Raw genomic sequence first — 20,111 nt, 5'->3', positions numbered from 1 at the left:
GTATTTCCAACACCCCGGATGTGTTAGGGTGGCACACCCTGGAACACCCTGTTACTTTCTAATGTATTCATCAATGTATTTTCTTTATTAGTTGCCTCCCATCAGCACATGGATGGCAGCAGTGACACATGAGGCATTCCCTCCAAGCCTTGGGCAAAGCCGAGTAGAAGCTTCAAGAAAAGCAACTCTGCTATGGGGACAAGCTGAGGAAGCTGGGGCTGTTCAGCCTGGAGAAGAGAAGGTTCCAGGGGGGCCTTAGAGCTACCTTCCAATACATGAAGGGATCCTAGAGGAAGGCTGAAGAGGGATTTTTCCTGAGTGTCTAGTGACAAGACAAGAGGGAATGGTTCTAGGCTGAGGGAGAGTAGGGCTAAACTGGATCACAGGATGTTCTTCAGTAAAAGGGTGGTGAGACTCTGGAATAGGTTGCCTGGAATGGTTGTGGACACCCTTCCCTGGGGGTGTTTAAGACCAGACTGGATGAGACCTTGGGCAACCATGTCTAGTTGAGCGGTGTCCCTGCCCATGGCAGAGGGGTTAGAGTAGAAGATCTCCCTCCCAACCCAAGCCATTCTATGATTCTGGTTAGGTTATTTTTTTTTGAAGTGTCATCTCAAAGGCCCACTGAGCCACTTTTCCCATACAGCAAGTTTAAGTGCCCACTTCCAGCTCCATCAGCTTTCAAATCAGTAACATGCATAAGGAATTGTGGCCTCCTACCACAGGCATCTGAACAGCCTGGGTTCACCTGTTATAGAGTCAGAGCAGAAGACTTCAGTGGCTTGAGCTGATGAAACCTCCGAACTACTTATGACAGTTTTGAGCTATATAGCCCTGGAAAGTAATGCAAGAAGGGTCAGACAATGCCTGAGGGACACAGTGATCAGTCCCCTAGACAGTGCCTTCAATGGCTTTCAGTTATCAGAGGATACATTTGATATGTGCTCATCTGCATCCCTGTGACAGAGATTCCCACACAGGTGTTCCTCTTGGCAAGCAAGAGCACAGTGAGTCTAATTCTGCAAGATACCAACATGCCCTGGATCTTCCCAACTCAGCTCATAAAACACTGTTTTTCCAGAGGCTACTAAAGTAGATATTTATCACGGTAAAAATTGCAGTGCTGCTCAAATCAAAGCTAGTAGTAATATTTTGACATCAGCTGGAGGGTTTGGATCATACTCACTCCCTTTTAGAGCAGAAATTTGGTATTAAGGGTATCACAGTACCAGGAACAACAAAAAACTAGCTCAGACAGAAAGTTGGTAAGAGCTTCCTGTAAGTACTGAGTGCAAATTGTGTCCCTGAGCAAAGCAAAGGACACAAAAGAATGTTCACCTGTTCTGCCAGTTTACCTTGGAGTCTTGTGAAGTCCATTCTCTCATGCCAGGACAGGGCACTATCAGCACAGGGATTTTGATATGCTTCCCATTCTATAGGCACATGAAGACCTCTGTTTTTTGTTTCAGGAGCCAGAAATGCATTAGCCATTTGGTTTCAATTTATGAAAATTGAACCTGATGCTACATTAACTTCAACTTTTACTCCTAAAGAGAAGCAGACTGGAAAGAGAATTCAAGAGGGAATGGTTTGACTAACAGCTGTCATGTATGACTGTTCTTTGACAGCAACAGCAAAAATAAACCATCTCAGCCATCCTCAACAGAAACAACCAGGGTAGCAGTTTCCCAGTAGGGAAATGACTGCAGAACTGAGGTTCTTTTAAGGTAAAATAATGCACTTTCTTTCTTTAATAAGGCTTTATTGTATTTAGGTTTCATAAGTGTATTAAAACCTAATCTAGCAAGTAATAAAATAAGCTTTACTTTATACTCATGTATGAGTGATGACTTTGTGGTACTTAAACCCAAGAGAATAACCTAATTATCAACTTCCTTTCCTGCTCAACTGTTGCAACCAAAGTCTTGCTGCAACTTGCTACCTTAAAACACTGCTAGGGGTGGGGGGAAAAAAAAAAGTTATTCTATTAAAGCCCCAAACAACCTAGAAAGTAATTTTAATGACCTCTTATGCTCCATCTCTAAGGGTCATCCTGGTAGGCACTACATCTTACTTGACACAAGTATGAAGCTAAAACACACCTAAGCATAAAGTTACACAGCAATACAGTTTACAAACATTTGCCTAAGAGGACATAAGCCCCTACCTTTAAACCCAAAAGCTAATGGATGAGTCCCACATAAACATTCTGCTGACTATTCCAGTGGTGCTTTCTGCAAAGATGGAATGCTCTGGGATGCACAGGGAAGGCTGTGCCAGCCAGCTCACCATGCCAGCTGATGGCACTACCTTTCAGCAGCAGTACATCCTCCTCACAAAGGTTCTAGAGCAGTCCCACCTCCCAGCCTTCCCAGAACTCACTGCAGAGCAGATGCCCCAGCTAGCTCCAGAGCTGGCAGCAAAACTGTGTCAGGTCAGCAGCCAGCCCAGCAAGTCTCCTTAGGCAGCTACACCAAACTCTTCAGCATGGGGTGCTGGATCCCAAAAGCAGCACCATGAGGCACTGCACCATGTAGCATGGGAAGCACAGTCATTGTTAGCTCATATATCTCTGCATGAGCAGCATGCACTAATCTTTAGGGTATGAAAGTCATCTCTAAGTGCACTTAGATGTTAGGACTCAAGCACCAGATTGCAGTGCTTTGCCAACTAAATCTCCATGTGTTCAGACTTGCCTCTCCTTTCTTGTAGGCAAGCCCTGATGGGACATGTTGTGACCATTTTTGTGAAGTTCCTGGGCAGCATCTGAGCCCACCACATGCTCAGCAAGTGCCCTTGCTACATGGCAGTGTCTGAACTTCCCTCAATTTTCATCTCATTAATGAAGAGTTTATGGCAGGGAATTTTCTGGAGACTGTCTGACAGCAAAACATTCTGTCAGCTAGACACACAGTTTCTTCCTGCATTAACACAAGCCAGGAATAAAAGCACATTTCCCCCCCCCCCCAGTATCTTAGGGGACAGATTTTGCTTTTGCTGGTATCTGTATAAATTTAAGCTATGAATGAATGGCATATGAGGAGTCAGAAAAGCCTTAGTAGGTCTTTGTTAATTTCTTTAAAGATTAAGAACCAAGCTTTATTAAAACCCTTAAGATCCAGCCTTCTTTTCATGCCAACAACCATTTTATTTTCTGTTCTCCTTCTTCCAGGAATTACAGTGAGGATTTTAAAATGCAACATTCAGTTTGAAGGAAGTGAAGTGTTTATCTGGCCACAGCACTGAAGATTTCACAGCCAGGAGGTGTGAAAAAAAAACCACACATCTATGTTACTAAGGACAAGCACTAGAAACTGTTTATACTAAGAAAAAAAAGCAGAGAGGTTTTAAAGCCATTATCAATACAAGCTGGGGGATAAGGTGACAGAAAGCAGCCCTGCAGAAAAGGACTTGGGAGTTCTGGTGGATGAGAAGCTGGACATGAGCCAACAGTGTGTGCTTGCAGCTCAGGAAACCAATGGTAGCAGTGTGGCCAGCAGAGCCAGAGAGGTGATTCTGCCTCTTCACTCTGCTCTGGTGAGACCTCACCTGGAGTACTACGTCCAGCTCTGGAGCCCCAAACACAGGAAGGATATGGACCTGCTGGAGTGGGTCCAAAGAAGGGCCATGAAAATCATCAGGGAGCTGGAGCACCTCTGCTATCAGGACAGGCTGAGGGAGCTGGGGTTGTTCAGCCTGGAGGAGAGAAGACTCCAGGAAGACCTAATAGCAGCCTTCCAGTACCTGAAGGCAGCTACAAGAAAACTGTGGAGGGACTGTTTACAAAGTCCTGGAGTGACAGGACAAGGGGCAATAATTTGAAATCAGAGAGAAGGAGATTTAGATTGGATGCTGGGCACAAGCTCTTTACCATGAGGGTGGTGGAACACTGGAACAGGTTGCCCAAGGGAGGCTGCTGAGGCCCCTTCCCTAGAGATATTCCAGGTCAGACTTGACAAGGCTCAGGGCAACCACAGCTAGGGCATGAACCCCAAAGAGAAACAGCAAGAAGGCAACTAGTGGAAGTTTCATCACTGAAGTAGGGTGCATCACCCAAGTTGCAACACTAATGAGGTAGAAATAAAGCATTTCAGTCAGCTCTTCTACAACTCAGCACACCCTCACTGCACCAGCATTTTAAAGATGACCATAAGAAAACTGAGTAGATCACTCATTTGAGAATCTGCTACACAGATGACCAAGTAAAACATGAGCTGAGTAGATTACTCAACTGAGAATTTGCTATAAAGACGACCAAGTAAAACACCAAGCCCAGGTTTCTGCTTTTCCAGCTTTTAATTTTTTTCTACAGCAGTAAGGTAAGTGCTGCCTCCTCATATAGTATTGTTCTACTCAGCTTGTGAGTGACATTAAACAGGAGGAAACAGTATTAAAAATCATTTCCTAGGAAAGCAAAAATCATTTGAAACCTTCAAAACAAACATGGATTGGTTGCATCATCTCTACTTGGAAGAATATTACTGCATCAGCTCAAAATAATCAAAAAAGGCAGACTGAGAAGAAAGCTGGGGAGGGACTTTTGAGGGTGTCAGGTAATGACAGGACCAGGGGGAACGGAACAAAACTAGAAATGGGTAGAGTCAGATTGGATGTTAGGAAGACATTCTTCACCGTGAGGGTGGTGAGAGACTGGCACAGGCTACCCAGGGAGGTGGTGGAGGAAGCCTCATGCCTGGAGGTGTTTGCAGCCAGGCTGGATGTGGCTGTGAGCAACCTGCTGTAGTGTGAGGTGTCCCTGACCAATGGCAGGGGGGTTGGAACTACATGATCCTTGAGGTCCCTTCCAACACTAACAATTCTATGATTCTATACCTGCAGTATTATTACAAAGGGTCCATGGCCTTTAACATGGGAATAATTAAACAAAAATCCCCTCCAGCCTGAATATGCAATGAAGTGTAAAACCCATTCCATCTTTAACTGAACATTGCAAGGTATTTTCAAACTTTTGCACTTTTGTCACCACATGCAGAGATGAGAAGCATTAACTGTACTCAGATTGAAGCAATTCTATGTAGCTACGTGTTCTGAGAACGTGCTGCCCAGTGAAATACATCTATGGGTAGCCCTGGGAGCAGGTCAGTATCACTTGTGCTCTGTAACATGATTAAAGAGTTAAGTCACAGACACTGCCATCAGAGGCTTAGCTTCACTCTGTCAAAGCAAGCCATCAGGGCAAGTGGAAGGCAATTCATTCTCTGGGAATTGGCACTTCAGGTCAACAATAGCTTTACCTGCATAATGCACAGGGATTTCTATCTTTGGCCCTATGACGTAGTGACCCTCCTCCAGACTGTGAGCTGTGATTGTCGTCCACTGCCGACAGGAGTGAATCAGAAGGTAGTCGCTCTCTCGAAGGCCTTCCACAGTCTCACCTGCAAAACAGATGGAGATGTTTTCTTTAAATAAAACCCCCAACAAACCAACAACAAACCACACTTACTGCATGAACAATTAAGAATAAAATGCTTGTTGTGAAGTTTTCCTATTGCTCTTTATTTCTAAATGTCAAAACAGCTGAAAGGTACCAATCCAATTAATTCACAAGTGAGGACTTCACCTTACACAAACCAAACACAGAATAATAGGTTCACAGAATGGTTTGGGTTGGAAGGGACCTTTAAAGATCATCTAATTCCAACCCCCTGCCACAGGCAGAGACACCTCCTACCAGACAGGTTGCTCAAAGGCCCATCCAACCTAGCTTTGAACGGTGCGAGGTTGGAGCCTCCACAATTCCTCTGGGCAGCCTGTTCCAGTGCCTTACCACCCTCATGGGGAAGAATTTCTTCCTAACCTTTCATCTAAATTGAGCTTCTTCCAGTTTGAAGTCATTGCCCTTCATCTTGTCATTCCATGCCTTTGTAAAAAGTCCCTCTCCAGCTTTCCTGTAGCCCCCTTCAAATACTGGAAGGCTGCTCTAAAGTCTCCCAGAAGCCTTCTCTTCTCTGGGCTGAAATGTAAAGCAAACAAATTCAGTGTGTGAATACAATACCATAGAGGTAATCCAGATTACTCAGCAGTGACTCTGGGGCTCCTTTTTCAGCTTTCTGCACAAACAGACTTTTCATATCTCTACTTATGTCTGCTTATTTCACTGAGTATGACCTCTCAGTGAGAGGTCTTTTGCTTTCTAAATAAAGGGCGGGGGGGAAGCAACATTTTCCAGATGTTGAAAGGTCAGCAGCCACCTGAAGCCCAACCTTGCTCATCTCTAAGAAGTAGGTAGGTATCACACTTGCAGATACAGAGATCACAGCTTTGTCATTCTGTCCCTCTGCAAGTCACTGTTTACTTAGCCATTCCTATGCCTGAAATTAAGCCTGCTACTTAGTGAGGAGAAAAAAAACCTCCAACAAAACAAAAAACCACACCACCACCAGAGTCCCCCCTCGGAGATAAATTCAAGCAGAACCTCTTCCAGATAATGTCCAGCTCACCTTTGTAATGCCCTCTCTCATACTCTTGTACTTTGGCATCCATCAAATCCATCCCAAACACAACCAGAGCTCCATTTCTCCATCATTGCCCTCTCCCTACCAAATCCCCTGCATTTCTGCCAAGCAGCCTCCCCTCCTCCACTGCCTGCAGTGCTCAGTCAGGGCGAGAGTGCTTTGCTTGGCTTTCCAGCAATTGCAAGAGCCAGACTACTCCAAGTGCCAGCTATACATCTCAGGCATGATATATGAACAACATGTCAGGGGGCTGGGTGTACCATGGCAGCCTGCTCTCACATCCCTGCAGTGCTGCTCAGTGTGCTCCTACACGAAACACACAGAAAACAGCCTCTCAAGGTGTCTTTAGAGGAGGCATGTGAACTTCCAGGAACACTCTGTAGACACTAAACACAGGCCAAGAATAACAAAGCTTTAAATTTCATTTTCTTTCTCTCCCACCAGCCCTCTACAGTCATAGCCAAAAATTAAGTAGTTTAGCCCTGGAATCAAGTTTGGACAAAACCCATCCCCTTTAGCTACTAAAGCTGCACTCACTCTTCACTGTCCTCTGATATTCCTAAAAGAACGAGACTTTCCTCAGCCCGGGGCAGCAGACATTTCCCCTGCTCGGTCTGCAGAGGAGAGAGGCTTCCCATTGAGCTTTTTTTTGCCCACACCAGGCAATCTTTTCCACCGTAGGCAACAGCTACTACACACCCCATTCCTGCCTGATTTCATGCTCCCATTCTATCAGAAAGCACCCTCCTACACGATTCAGGACGCAGCAACTGCTGTGTGTGAGAACTGGGAGGTTTTAAATCGGAAGAGACCATTACAACCATCTGCTCCGACGCTCTGTCCACAGGATTCAGCTTATTTCCTCCAGAAACTTGGATTTGGCTAAACAAGGAGCAGAGCCACCCCAACCCATAGAGTTCAAGAGATGGTCCCCACCAGGTCTGTTGTCCCACGGTCTGTTAGACGTTAAAAAATGATCCTGTTGTGGACATTTGAGCCTTTCACTTACACCTGTGGATGAAGTGCTGTTATGGGGAGTGTGGGGTATATGGGTGGCAAGAAGGTACACACTGCTTCTTAGTACCAGTCACTCTTGCTGCTATGAAGGTACCATTTCCCAGGTTCCTTCTTTTTCATGGCACAGAAAGTAGCTTCCAGGTAAGTAGAAGACTTAAAGAGCTGGTTTCCAAGTGCTCCTTAGACCACGTCCCTTGGCAGCCCATCCAGGTAGACAGGCTGCTTAACAGCAGTCCCTGCTCCTCGGGAAGCATCACTGCTCTCACACACAGTGTGCTGGGAGAAGGGACCTGCTAAAGTCTAGGGTAGAGAAGCAAAACTGTCATGCAGCACCAGAGACCTCTTTAGTCACATTTAAAGGCAGTTCAAATATATTTGCTACAGAAGTCATGCACCTGCTAAATTTCACCAAACCATCTGACCTTGGCCACCTCCTGCCTTCTGCTCACAGGGCAAATGTGTAAAAATGATCTTCAGCTTGCTGCAGAGGTTTGCAGTTTGGGAGGGAAACACTAACAACAACAACAATATATGGTGTTCCTCGAAGCTTGGTTTCGGTTCAGAAAGTTACACTCATGCTCTCTATAACCCATGGCAATAAGCCAAAGGATTATAGAGATAAATAAAGCCAACGACATCTGAGGGAAGAACTTGTATTCTACTGGTTTCACTGACAGTGGGGAAACTACTTTGAAGAACCTGGTTTGCTTTTTTCGCTGCCTTATACTCTGGAGGATTCTAGAGGATTCTACCTCCAGGATTGCAGCAGGGACATAGAATCACAGAATCAATAAGGTTGGAAAGGACCTCAAAGATCATCAAGTCCAACCTGTCACCACAGACCTCATGACTACTAGACCATGGCACCAAGTGCCACGTCCAATCCCATCTTCAACACCTCCAGGGACGGTGACTCCACCACCTCCCTGTGCAGCCCAATCCAACAGCTAACAACTCTCTCTGTGAAGAACTTTCTCCTCACTTCCAGCCTAAACCTCCCCTGGCACAGCTTGAGACTGTGTCCTCTTGTTCTGGTGCTGCTTGCCTGGGAGAAGAGACCAACCCCCACCTCGCTATGAACCTCCCTTCAGGTAGTTGTAGAGAGCAAGAAGGTCTCCTCTGAGCCGCCGCCTCTCCAGGCTATGCAACCCCAGCTACCTCAGCCTCTCCTCACAGGGCTGTGCTCGAAGCCTCTCCCTGCTCCTGCTGGCCACACTATTCCTGATGCCAGGATGCCATTGGCCTTCTTGGCTACCTAGGCACACTGCCGGCTTATGATCAGACAGCTGGGATTGTTTAGCTCTGGGATTGTTTAGCCTGGAGAAGAGAAGGATCAGGGGTGACCTCATTGCCCTCTACAACTACCTGAAAGGTGGTTGTAGACAGGAAGGGGTTGGTCTCTTCTCCCAGGCAAGCAGCACCACAACAAGGGGACACAGTCTCAAGCTGTGCCAGGGGAGGTTTAGACTCGAGGTGAGGAAAAAGTTCTTCACCGAGCGAGTCGTTTGTCATTGGAATGTGCTGCCCAGGGAGGTGGTGGAGTCACCGTCCCTGGAGGTGTTCAAGGGGAGATTGGACGTGGCACTTGGTGCCATGGTCTAGTTGTGAGGTCTGTTGGGACAGGTTGGACTTGATGATCCTTGGGGTCTCTTCCAACCTTAGTTATACTGTGATATTGTGATACTGTGGCTGTCAATCAGTACCCCCCAGGTCCCTTTGTCTGGCTGCTCTCCAGCCACTCTGACCCCTGCCTGTAGCACTGCATGGGGTTCTCGTGACCAAAGCGCAGCACCCGGCACTTGGACTTGCTGAATGCCATCATGATGGACTCTGCCCATCTGCCCAGCCTGTCAAGGTCCCTCAGTCACCCTCCAAGTGTTTGAGAAAGATATTCTCAAGAAAATAAAGACAGCCATTATGAAAAGGTGCTTCCAGTTGTGGCTCACATGCCATGATCTGCTGAAGTGGTTACTCCACTAACAACTGGGTGGGACAGGTGAGTGTAAGAAGAGATTAACTAAGGCAGGCCCAAGAGTGACTACGTAATTAAGTCTGCAGCTGCAAGGAGCTGTATTTCTTAAACAGAACCTTGGAAACCACAGTTCTTGCTACACCAATTATTTGCTCCAACTGATTACATCGGAAGCGAATTTCATGCTTTGCCACGGGAGACCGAGCCCAGGAGAGAAGGTGGAGCAGATGCAATGGGGAGTTCACGGTCCCCCCGGCTCCCTCACAACAAGCAGGTCTGTCCTGCCCAAGCCCTGATCTTTCTCAACCCCAGGCAGGCAGGATTTCAGGCGTTGCTTTATAAAGAAGAGGCTCCTTGTCAAGGAGATTAATGGACTCGTAAAACCTCCTGGCTACCGATGGCCTCCATGCTATGGGAGGAAACAACAGGAAGAGTCCCACATGACTGAGACAACAGAACTCAGCAACACGTACTGTCTTCTTTCTTCCATTTTCTTCCAGTCTGTCTCTCCCTGTAAGACTTGTTCACTGCCATTAAAGCAGTTTCCTCCTGGAGAGGAGGACTTTTCAAAGCAGAGGACACCTGACCCTAGCTACACAACTCAGCGCCCACCCCAAGCACAACCCAGACGTAGCCTTGCAGCTACTGCACCTTGCAAAACAGCCACACGAGTCCAATCTGTTTTTTTCCCCTGTCTCAGAACACACAAGTTATGCAAGCCTTTCATTAATCACATTTTAAATATGTGGGAGAGAACTCAGCAGTCCTCACATCCACCAACTATGCAACTCTGTTCTCACCTATTCAACATACTCCTACACTGCTGCTTACACAAAACCCAGACGCTATGAGAAAACAGAGAACACAGGGCCACTCATCTTTAGTAACAGTTTTGTCTCTTAGGATCAAATATGGATTAGCTCTATCTTCTCAGTCTCTCCTCCCCACCCCACATGCCTGCAGTATAATTAAACCACTACAAAGAATCAACAGGCAACTACTTGTGTTGGTTTTTCCCCCAAATGAAAGTCAGAGAAGCAATGAACTATCACATGCAATTCCCCACCCTTCTCTGAGCTGCCTACCTCCTTCCAAAATATGAGTCAAGTTTATTCATAATAACGCCCAAGACTAAGAAACCCTTGGTTTGCTAACAGCACCTAACCCCTAAATACAGTTTCAACACCCATCCTGCCTGACAATAAAAGCCTCACACCTCTGAACTGAGAAGTCAGCTGGCGTGTTCCTACAGAAGCTGCCCTCCATAAGCACTCTGACCACGATTAGTTATTTGGCCTGCATCGGGCGTCACTGAAGCGGCACTGCAACAGCTACTCGCTGCCAACAGGATGTATTACCAGGTTTTAATTACAAGATCCATTTCCATACAATTCCTAAAAACCACTACTACTGCAAAGCCCACCTTAGGCGAAGGGCAGTGGCAGAGCAAAGGCTGACCGTGAAAGGAAAAGTCTTCACATGTCTATACGGTTATGATCCAGGCAATTGCTTAAGCAGGAGCCCCATGCTTATTAAACACCACCTACACCAAATGCCAATACTTCTTAAATAATTCTTTCCAGTTCCAAAACTGGATCATCCACATTTGGCAAACCTTGGCTCCGGCAACCGTAAACACTCCAGCCTGAAATTAATAGTTAACAACTGGAGCAAGACTGGGAGCAGGATATCTCCAAGTATGGAGATGAACTTCTGTTTTCACTTGCAGTTTGTAAGAACCAGGTGAGAAAACAGAGGCTGGCTTGGTGCAGGGACTGAGTTTATTTATGGCAATGATGCAGCATAGAAAGGAGCTCACTTCTTTCGAAGCAAGCACTGACCTCCCAAAAAAGCTGAGGAAGGACTTTTTACAAGGGCTTGTAGTGACAAGACGTGGGAATGGCTTGAAGTTAGAAGAGGAAAGATTTGAATGGACATTAGGAAGAAATTCTTTACAGTGAGGGTGGTGAGACACTGGAACAGGTAGTCCAAGGAGATTGTGGATACCTCCTCTCTCAAAGTGTTCAAGCCAGGCTGGATGAAAAGAATAGAATATAATAAACCAGGTTGGAAGAGACTTTCAAGATCATCATGTCCAACCCACCATCCAACACCATCTAATCAGCTAAACCGTGGCACCAAGCACCCTATCAAGTCTCCTCCTAAACACCTCCAATGATGGTGACTCCACCACCTCCCCAGGCAGCCCATCCCAATGGGCAGTCACTCTCTCTATGAAGAATTTCTTCCTAACATCCAGACTAAACCTGCCCTGGCACAGCTTGAAACTGTGTCCTCTTGTTCTGGTGCACTGAGCAATCTGGTCTGGTGGGAGGTATCCCTGCCCATGGCAGGAGAGTTGGAACGAGGTGATCTTGAAGGTCTCTTCTAACTCAAAGCACTCTGATTGTGTGTCTTTAGAAGATGAGCAACAGCAACACTTTAGTTTAGTACTTTAAAATTTCCAGATTTTTCCAGAGCAAAGCCTCAGGAGTAGAGCTGAAGACCACACCAGTTTTGAAAGAACCGAGTGCTCCCACCTCGACTCATTACCACACATAAAAAACTGGTTTGCCAAAGACAGCAATGACTTTTCAACACCAACCACTAAAGAAAAATCATGAAACAAATGAAAAAAAAACCAAAACCCACACCAAGAAACAACATACCAACAAAACACAAACCACCTTCTAAGGTTCTCTTCCAAATGCTGAGAAGCTAGCACTCAAGTCACTACAAAATGTGCAGCCCAACATGACTCATTCACTCAGAAACGACACTGCTAAAAATAAGCAGTGATCTGCAGGAATATAAACCCTTTGTAATGCCACACACTTTGGCAAAGGCTGTGCAGGGCTGCCTTAAAGCACAAGCTTTGCATCTGAAGACATTAACATAACAGGTAACAAGCAATCCAGAGGAAGAGAAGTCACATGCAAGGTACCATTTACCAGATGAACCAGATACCACCTCCTCCTGCCAGGAAGGTGGTGACAGAGACAGTCCTCTCTCGTCTCATTCGCCGCACAAGACTGTAAAGTGAGCTGCATGCTGTCCCTTACATATCAGTTGAAGCAAGCAGAAAGTGTTCTTCCTGCAACACAAAGCCTTACAGAAAAGAACCAGCAGCTCAAAGGAAACCTAAGATGGCTTCTGTGAAATAGCTGGTGAAGATGATGCCTGTGAAACCCCAGGGGAAACCCATCAAGACTTTGGGCCATGTGTTTTCATTAAGCCTGAACACCATCTGCATGCAAGGCAACAGATGCCATACAACCCAGTGCATCACCCAGCCTGCCTTGGTCAGTTAAGTAGATGGCAAGTTTCATTATTCCATATAATGTTCCACAACTGCACACCATCATTGGACTTGATGATCTTTGAGGTCTCTTCCAACCTTAGTGATTCTATGATTCTGTGATCATTACACAGAAAAACCTCAGCAGCATTGAAAAACATTTCAGTGGGTGCTTGGCCAGGTGCCTACAAAAGCACACCAGTTAACAACTTCAACTTAATCCCACTTGTGCTTGCACCAACATTTGCTAGGAATGAAGGGTTAACTTCTCAAACAGCAAAAAGAAGTGGCTGTCTGGTCAGGTGAGCACATCTGCTGTCAAACAACTACAAGGAGCTGTCAGCACATGGCTACTGTCACAAGGGAAGACAGCAAGCAAGGCTGATCTTGCAACAACTGGGAGCTAAGAGTATTCAGAATGAGTAGAAGCTGGTGGGGGGGAGGAAAAAAGAAAGAGTGAGGTTTTAATTTATTTATCATGCTATCACTGCACTGAGGAGCCTTACTTACACAGTATCTGCTTCACTGGGCATAAAGCTTCACTGGACTTTCCCTGGCTGAGGGCCAAACGAGCCATGCATTAAGGTACACCTTAACATTATCCTACTGCATCATGAAAAACAAAGCACAGCCCCAGCCAGAAATGAAGTTATAATCTATTGTTTAAAAAAAAAAGAAGATAGATTATGGACTTCATGGCTCTATGCAGAAATATGTCAGGTCAGAAGGAGGTCACACTGTGAGCACAAGTATAAATGCCAGTGCTGCTTTTCCACTCCAAAAGAAGGAATTTACAACATTGTGCACCAGTCAACTAATAAAAACTGGTTTATTTTTGGAAAGGCAAACTAGAGTTTCTGCAAACATCTGCTGGTCATAAGATCTCACACTGCTAACACCTTAAGATGAATTCTTTTAATATGCTGGAGGATTCACAGCAGGTAAAAGCTGAAGCCAAGGCCTCCTCTCAGCATAAAAGCTCAGGGGTGATCCATCTAAACATAGGGAGCCCAGGCAGCACACCTGAAGAGACCACACACTGGTCAGAAAGGTCCAGGTGTGCACAGTGAGCACCTACTAACTACAGGCAATGCACACACTGTCTTCAGGCTTCTTGGCAATGAGGATCTGAGAGCATCACAGGTACCTGCAGCCTTTCCAAGGGAGGCTTTTTGGTATTGCCAGGTGTTCAAACCAGGCTGGGTACCACAGCATCCTTTTGCCTTCACAAAAAATAAAAACCAATCAATCCTAACTCAGCCATTCTCATCAGGGAATCTGTGACCCTCTGGGGTCATCCTTTGCAGAGTCTTCAAACAGGTCCCAACACTTTGTTTCTGGTTCAGCCAGTTGGTTGTTTGGCCTCCTGATCTCATGAAATACAAGACAACAAAAGCCAAGGTGTAACCATACACACACACAAATCAAAAAAATCAAAGCAGACAGCAACTCTTTGTTCCAAACAAAGCAAATAAGCCAAAAAAAAAAAAGATCCAGGTGTGTACATCAGGCTGCATCACAAAGCTTTGTCACTGTTAACTTCGACTTGATCTCAACTGACCCAGAGACGCATGGAAGCACCACCAGCACTCAAGAAACGCTGCACTGTTTGTTGTTTTTATGTTAGTAGGAATACAAGATCTTTGAAAAACATATTGCCAAAGCCCCCCACATGGGCAACAGGCTTCTGGAAGAGAACTCCAAGGAGTCCATTTTCCAGTACCTTTGAGGCTTAGCATCTCTTTTTATTGGATTATGAATTCTTTCACTCGGGGGACAAGACTCTGCTCCTACAGAACCCTCTCCATATGCAATGGAGGAGAAACAAAAGAAGTATATGGTAACTCAGGAGAACACAAACCTGCTCTGTTTGTTTATCAAATACCTGCAGGTCTGTCATACATAACCACCTAACAGCAGTTGTCATCAAGGGAAGGAAATAAACAAGTGAGCAAATGAGCATGAACCTCATCTAAAGTCATTGAGTGGTTTTGCTGTTTCAGGCAGACTGAAACTGCAGCAGTGCACAGGTCAGCTTCTGTCTGACTCAGGCTCAGTGTGTGAGCCCTCAGCTCCAGCACTCTTGCTATATTACTGCAGCAACATCTCACTGGCAGAATAGGTGCCTCTTCTCCTACAGATCATAGAATGGTTTGGGTTGGAAGGGACATTAAAGACAGTGAAGGTCCAACACCCCCTGTGATAGGCAGGGACACCTCCTACTAGACCAGGTTGCTCAAGGCCCCATTCAACCTGGCTTTGAACACTTTCAGGGTTGGATCCTCCACAACTTCTCTGAGTAACTTGCTCCAGAGCCTCACTACCCTTATGAGGAAGAACTTCTTCCAGAGTTCCAATTTAAATCCAGCTTCCTTCCAGTTTGAAGCCATTACCCCTTGCCCCATCTCTCCATGCCCATGTCAAAAAACCATCTCCAACTGTCCTGTAGCTCCCTTCAAACACTGGAAGGCTGCTCTAAGGTTTGCCTGGATCCCTTCACTAATACTCAAAACTTTCTTCTTGCATAAAGTTGAGTTTGGAATTTACATTTTGGGGGCAGAAACACAAAGTTCTTGTTAAGTCTCAAGAATCAAAGAAGGACAAATAATCTCCTTTTATTATCTCATTACCTATCAGGTCATGCAACCTCTCCTTAGGACAAACAACTTCTACCTCTGAGGGAAGCTGGAGGGAGGAACTCAAACCTTTTGTTTCCTGAATGCTGCATCACACTGCAGATCATCTGTTGGGTGTTTATCTATAGAGACATACCTCAAGGAATGTCAAAGACCAATAAATATTAAAGCAGGGTGGTTTGCTTGCTCAAGCTTTAGCACTGTACTTGGTTACTGGGTCAAATCTCAAAGAGCTGTTCAGCCTACCAGTGCTAATTCCTCCACAAAAAAAGAAAACTATGATGTAGGTCAGAGGAAAAAGTTCATTAGGAGGACATCATCATCTAAATTTTCCAGCTGGAAGTAGCAGCAGGAATTTAGATGGAAAAATTTCACACCCTTGTAATGCTTCTTAACAAAGGAATGGGGAAAAAAAACCAATTTTGTTACACGAAGAGCTTCACTTGCAGCAACATCAATGAACGCTGGATCTACAGGGTTTGAAAATTTCATGAGGTTTTTTGTCACTATGATTGAACAGATACTTGGAAGAGTTGCTCTTGCATAAAATGCCTAATGGGAGAGAAGTGAAAAGAGCATGTCACTGTAGCAAACATGACTACTAGCAAAGAAAAAACTGCTTTCAAAGCCTCCCCGTGTGATCAGTCTCACTCTGGCATTCCACACAGACACACAAAAAGAAGTTAATACCAAAAAAAATAATAATATTAAAAATTATACAGCTGATCAGACAAAACTTCCTTGTTTTAAAAAAAGCAAAGCAACTTGCACGTGGGTGTATCATGCAAAGCCTAAATACAGACTGCCAGCGAGTTAAAAGGGTAAATATTGTAATTTCAAGGAGCAAATATTGTAGTTTCTAGGAGGAAGATGGGAAAAAACACACACACCCACCAGTCCCCAACCAAAACAAGCTCCAACCACGTTAAAATTTAAACATCTCAGAGCTATACATTAAAAATGTAGAGCAGTACATTTTCAAGTGGGCAGGTTCATTAGGAAAGCCCTGACAGTGCTCTCATTCAGACTATGGCTGAATGCGGTGGAACAGCAGCAGAGGACTCTGTCCCCAGCTACACAACCTTTTAGGCTTGCAACACAAAGGTCAGGAATAGAAATTGCACTTGTATCTAGGACTGCTGATAATCAAACTCCAGCTTCCCTTCTTCCTTCTCAAACAATTTGCTGAGTAGATTTCCATACCCACTTCTGGTTAATTGTTCCCTTGGTCCGTGCTGGTTCCCATCATCTCGATCGAGCAGGATTTCTGTCACAATGCAGACTGCAATCAACCCCCTCCCCCCCCCCACACCCCCCAAAGAAATCCAAAGTACTATTGACTTGACCCTCCATCAACTGCATAGACCCCTCACAACTCTCAGTGGGTAAAAGCCTTCTCCCTGGCAGCATAAGGATTCTTACTCATTTTGATCTTAAGATGATTTATGTTCTTCCTTCTTTTGCCAAAAGCAAGAAAGTGGAAAAAACTCCTGAGTAAAGCAGGGAAGATCAGGCCAAATTAGTTGAAATTCTTGTGTCCTGTCTCTTAAACTAAGGTTCGACCACTTGGTCTTCAGAACTGCTTTTTACATTACAGTAATATTTTTAAAGGCTCTGCTGTAAAAAAATAAATAATAAGTTATTTGAGACAGAGATGAGTCCAGGCTGTGCCTCACAAACTCACCATGAGTTTCAGACTGCCTCTTTGGTACTTGGCTGCAGAGACCATGAAGGAAACACCCAGGAGAATCCAACCCTGCCCATCCCAGACTGAGACACTCAGCCTCCTGAAACTGATAGTCTGAAGCATGGTCCATTACCAGCAATTGCACTTCTCTCAGCCCTGGACAGAGGGGAGACACCGAATCTTCTCACAGCTTCAGGAAGAGATGGGCAAGATGCGCCTACCCAGGAGATAGTTTGTCCAAGGGTAACTTTCTCTCCACTGTACTCCTTGTTCTTGGATGAAACACAACCATTGCTGCAATAGCCTTCCACGGTGTCTGAACAAAAGGGCACCCAGTTGGCTTCACCAACCCTGCCTGCTTAGAGATGAAGGGGCAAGGACAGCATCATCCCCAGATGGCCTAACATCTTGTGGCACTTTGCGCATTGATGTAACCCTTCAGCCTCATGGCACTGCGATCAAACTTTGCTCGGGGTGACCATTAAATATTTCACAATCAAGAGAAAGGAGATAAGGCTTTACTCCTGCAACTTCCAATCCCTCTGCAAAAGCCTGATACGATCAAATTGCTTCAGTCCAACTGATGCTGAACTCAAGCTATCACTCACTAATCCCTAACGAGGGAGCCAGAGACTCCCATCCCCCCCATCCTTCTGATGCCTGCCAGCAAGAAGACAGATTTATTTCTTTAGGATTAGCATTTTGCTATTGGAATGACTGGATATACCAGTACTGTTGCAACAAATCAGCATAAACCATAATCTTGTTAGAAGGCTATGGGACAGATTAATCCACTGAAAAATCCAGTTTGTTCCAGGGCAAGCTTTTCTCTAGCTGCAGATACACAGAGGCAGCATCTCAGAGAGCCTTCAAAAAAAACCTGTTTGACCTACTGCAGGGAAGGGGAGCACAAATGTTTTAAACAAACACCAAGTAGAATTCTGGTGCCACTGTCATTGATGGTAAATGCTCTGCTGACTTTAGCAACCTCACAGTTCGAACCCTGCCGTCTGGCTTTCTTTGTGTTCATAAGAAAACCAGTGGGAGGGGAGGAAAAAAAAAAGAAGAGTAACAACACAGATTTCATCAAGATCTGTTTGTGTTTGTTTCAAGCCTTCAGAACAAACATCCCCAAATGAGAAACCTTACTTTTCATGAACTCCAGCCAAACAAGCCAAAACACATCTCTCAACACAGACTGCTCTCCACCCCCACACGGGGTGGAAAAAAAACCCACCCAAAACAGTCAGTACAACATCATCTTTAACATTTGCATTCCAAAACACAGTAACTTTCTGCTGCTGTCATAATCACTCTTCTTATTAATGTTGAGCATCATCAGATGTAGCTGCAGATTTGCTGCCTCCTCACAACAGATTTAGTTGCAAGACTGAACCAACAGATCAGTCATTCACCATGGTTACTTACAAACCACCCTAGAAGTCTCAGCAGCTCTTTAAACTACTCCAAACCTCTGCACCACATTGAATAGTGGCCACTATTTATCATGAGAACGTCTATGTTAAGGGAAAAATAAATAAATAAATCTTAGAAACACTCAGTTGAAAACTGAGATTCTCATGGAAGAAAAGTTTTCTGGTTTTGAAGTCACCCAAGTTCACAAATCTGAAGTGTTATGAGTAAAAGCAAGGAAAGCCAACTTCTACCGCACTTAAAAGCGATCACAGGTTAGAAATACAGAGGAAGAGAAAGCTAAGTAAGTTTTCAGTGCATGCAAGAGAGGTTCCAGCCTACTTTAGTGTTACCATAGAGAGGGAGAGAGAGGAATTTTTATGTCTGTCTCATGTTTAGTCTGTTTTCCATTTTGAATTCTCATGGCCAAAGTCTGGGGGGGGGAAGAAATAGATTTAAAATATTTATCTGCCCTTCACACCAGGTTTGGAAATGAGGAATCCAGAGAGTAGCTTTCATAAGCAGTCTGATAGGTATGGATAAAGAGAAGGACAGCACTACCTGAACAAAAGAAAAACACAGCAGTAATGAGACTTCTGGGCAGCCTGCTGCCATCCAAATCAGCCCCTTTAAATGCTTCATTAAGAGTGCTGAGGTTTTGCTTCATTAGAGGCAAGCTTTCCTCATGCTAGAAAGCTCCTGCTCAGACCTATAAATATCATGAGGTCCACTGCAGGATACATTTCCAAGTGCCTGTTTAGCATCAGGTGCCTAGCTGGAGAAGCTTAGTATTTCGAGGTGGGAGGTCAGCATTTAGTATTGTACTACATGCTTTCCTGGCTTCCTACTTACTTCCCAGCATAGATACAGAGTGGTTGCCCTAATTAACAAAACTGAAGGTGGCTGTGCACCTCAGCTGCTGCAGAAGTCACCTACCTCCTCCTGCATGCAGTGGTCGGGAGCCTGGTCAGGGAAGCATGGGTAAAGCTCCCTAGATTCAGGATGCCAATGAAGAAAAAATTTTAACCCTACCAACTTCATCAATTGAAGACCTAGAATTTGATTCTAGATTGCCCTGGCAGAGAGAAAAGCAGCCTATTCATTCAGACATTTTCTGGGCACAGCATGAGATCCGGGGAGCTCTCATCGACAGTTAGTTATAATTAGATGATATTTTAAAATAGTATCCAAGTAGACATGCTCAGTCCTCTCATTATATACCCCAAGTCCTAAAGAGACACTATGCTGCTTTGTGTGGCACTGCAGTGATCCCTGTTTGAACTTGGGGCATCTTGGACATGCTCCCAATTAAAGTAGTCCAAGTGCAGGAGCTGCTCGGGCATAGTTTGCTTTGGCTCTGAAAGAACTCATCATTACAATTTAATCTGCCTCTGAATTTTTCTGCAGCCTGGGTTAAGGATGGAATAAAAACAGCTAGAAGAAAGCAGAAGTTCAGCTCTGCTCTGAAGTTGGGTTGCCACCTGGCTGCTTGCCCAGTGGCCTGGCCCATCTCCCCATGCCCTCAGAGACCACGCAGGCACTAAGTGATTGTGCACACTTGGCACTTGCTTCATGGGGCTGCCACTGCCTTTGCCATTTAGCTATCCCCCTT

General features: G+C 45.1%; 1 protein-coding gene across 3 annotated transcripts in view; it reads right to left on the bottom strand.

The window, feature by feature from the left end:
* Window positions 1-20,111, bottom strand: part of GAREM1 (GRB2 associated regulator of MAPK1 subtype 1) — a 106,320-nt gene that overhangs the window by 75,537 nt on the left and 10,672 nt on the right. For 2 of the 3 annotated variants that reach the window (XM_054179643.1, XM_054179644.1), the window contains exon 2: window positions 5,256-5,396. In XM_054179643.1, the coding sequence (XP_054035618.1) occupies window positions 5,256-5,396 (141 nt within the window). Of the gene's footprint in view, window positions 1-5,255; window positions 5,397-20,111 lie in introns of those variants that run through there. The other variant, XM_054179645.1, reaches the window with a different exon arrangement.

Source organism: Dryobates pubescens, chromosome 3, assembly GCF_014839835.1.
Source record: "Dryobates pubescens isolate bDryPub1 chromosome 3, bDryPub1.pri, whole genome shotgun sequence".
In the NCBI taxonomy this organism is placed as follows: domain Eukaryota; kingdom Metazoa; phylum Chordata; class Aves; order Piciformes; family Picidae; genus Dryobates; species Dryobates pubescens.
Note: the sequence above shows the minus strand (reverse complement) of the source record. Positions and strands in the feature narration are given on the sequence as shown.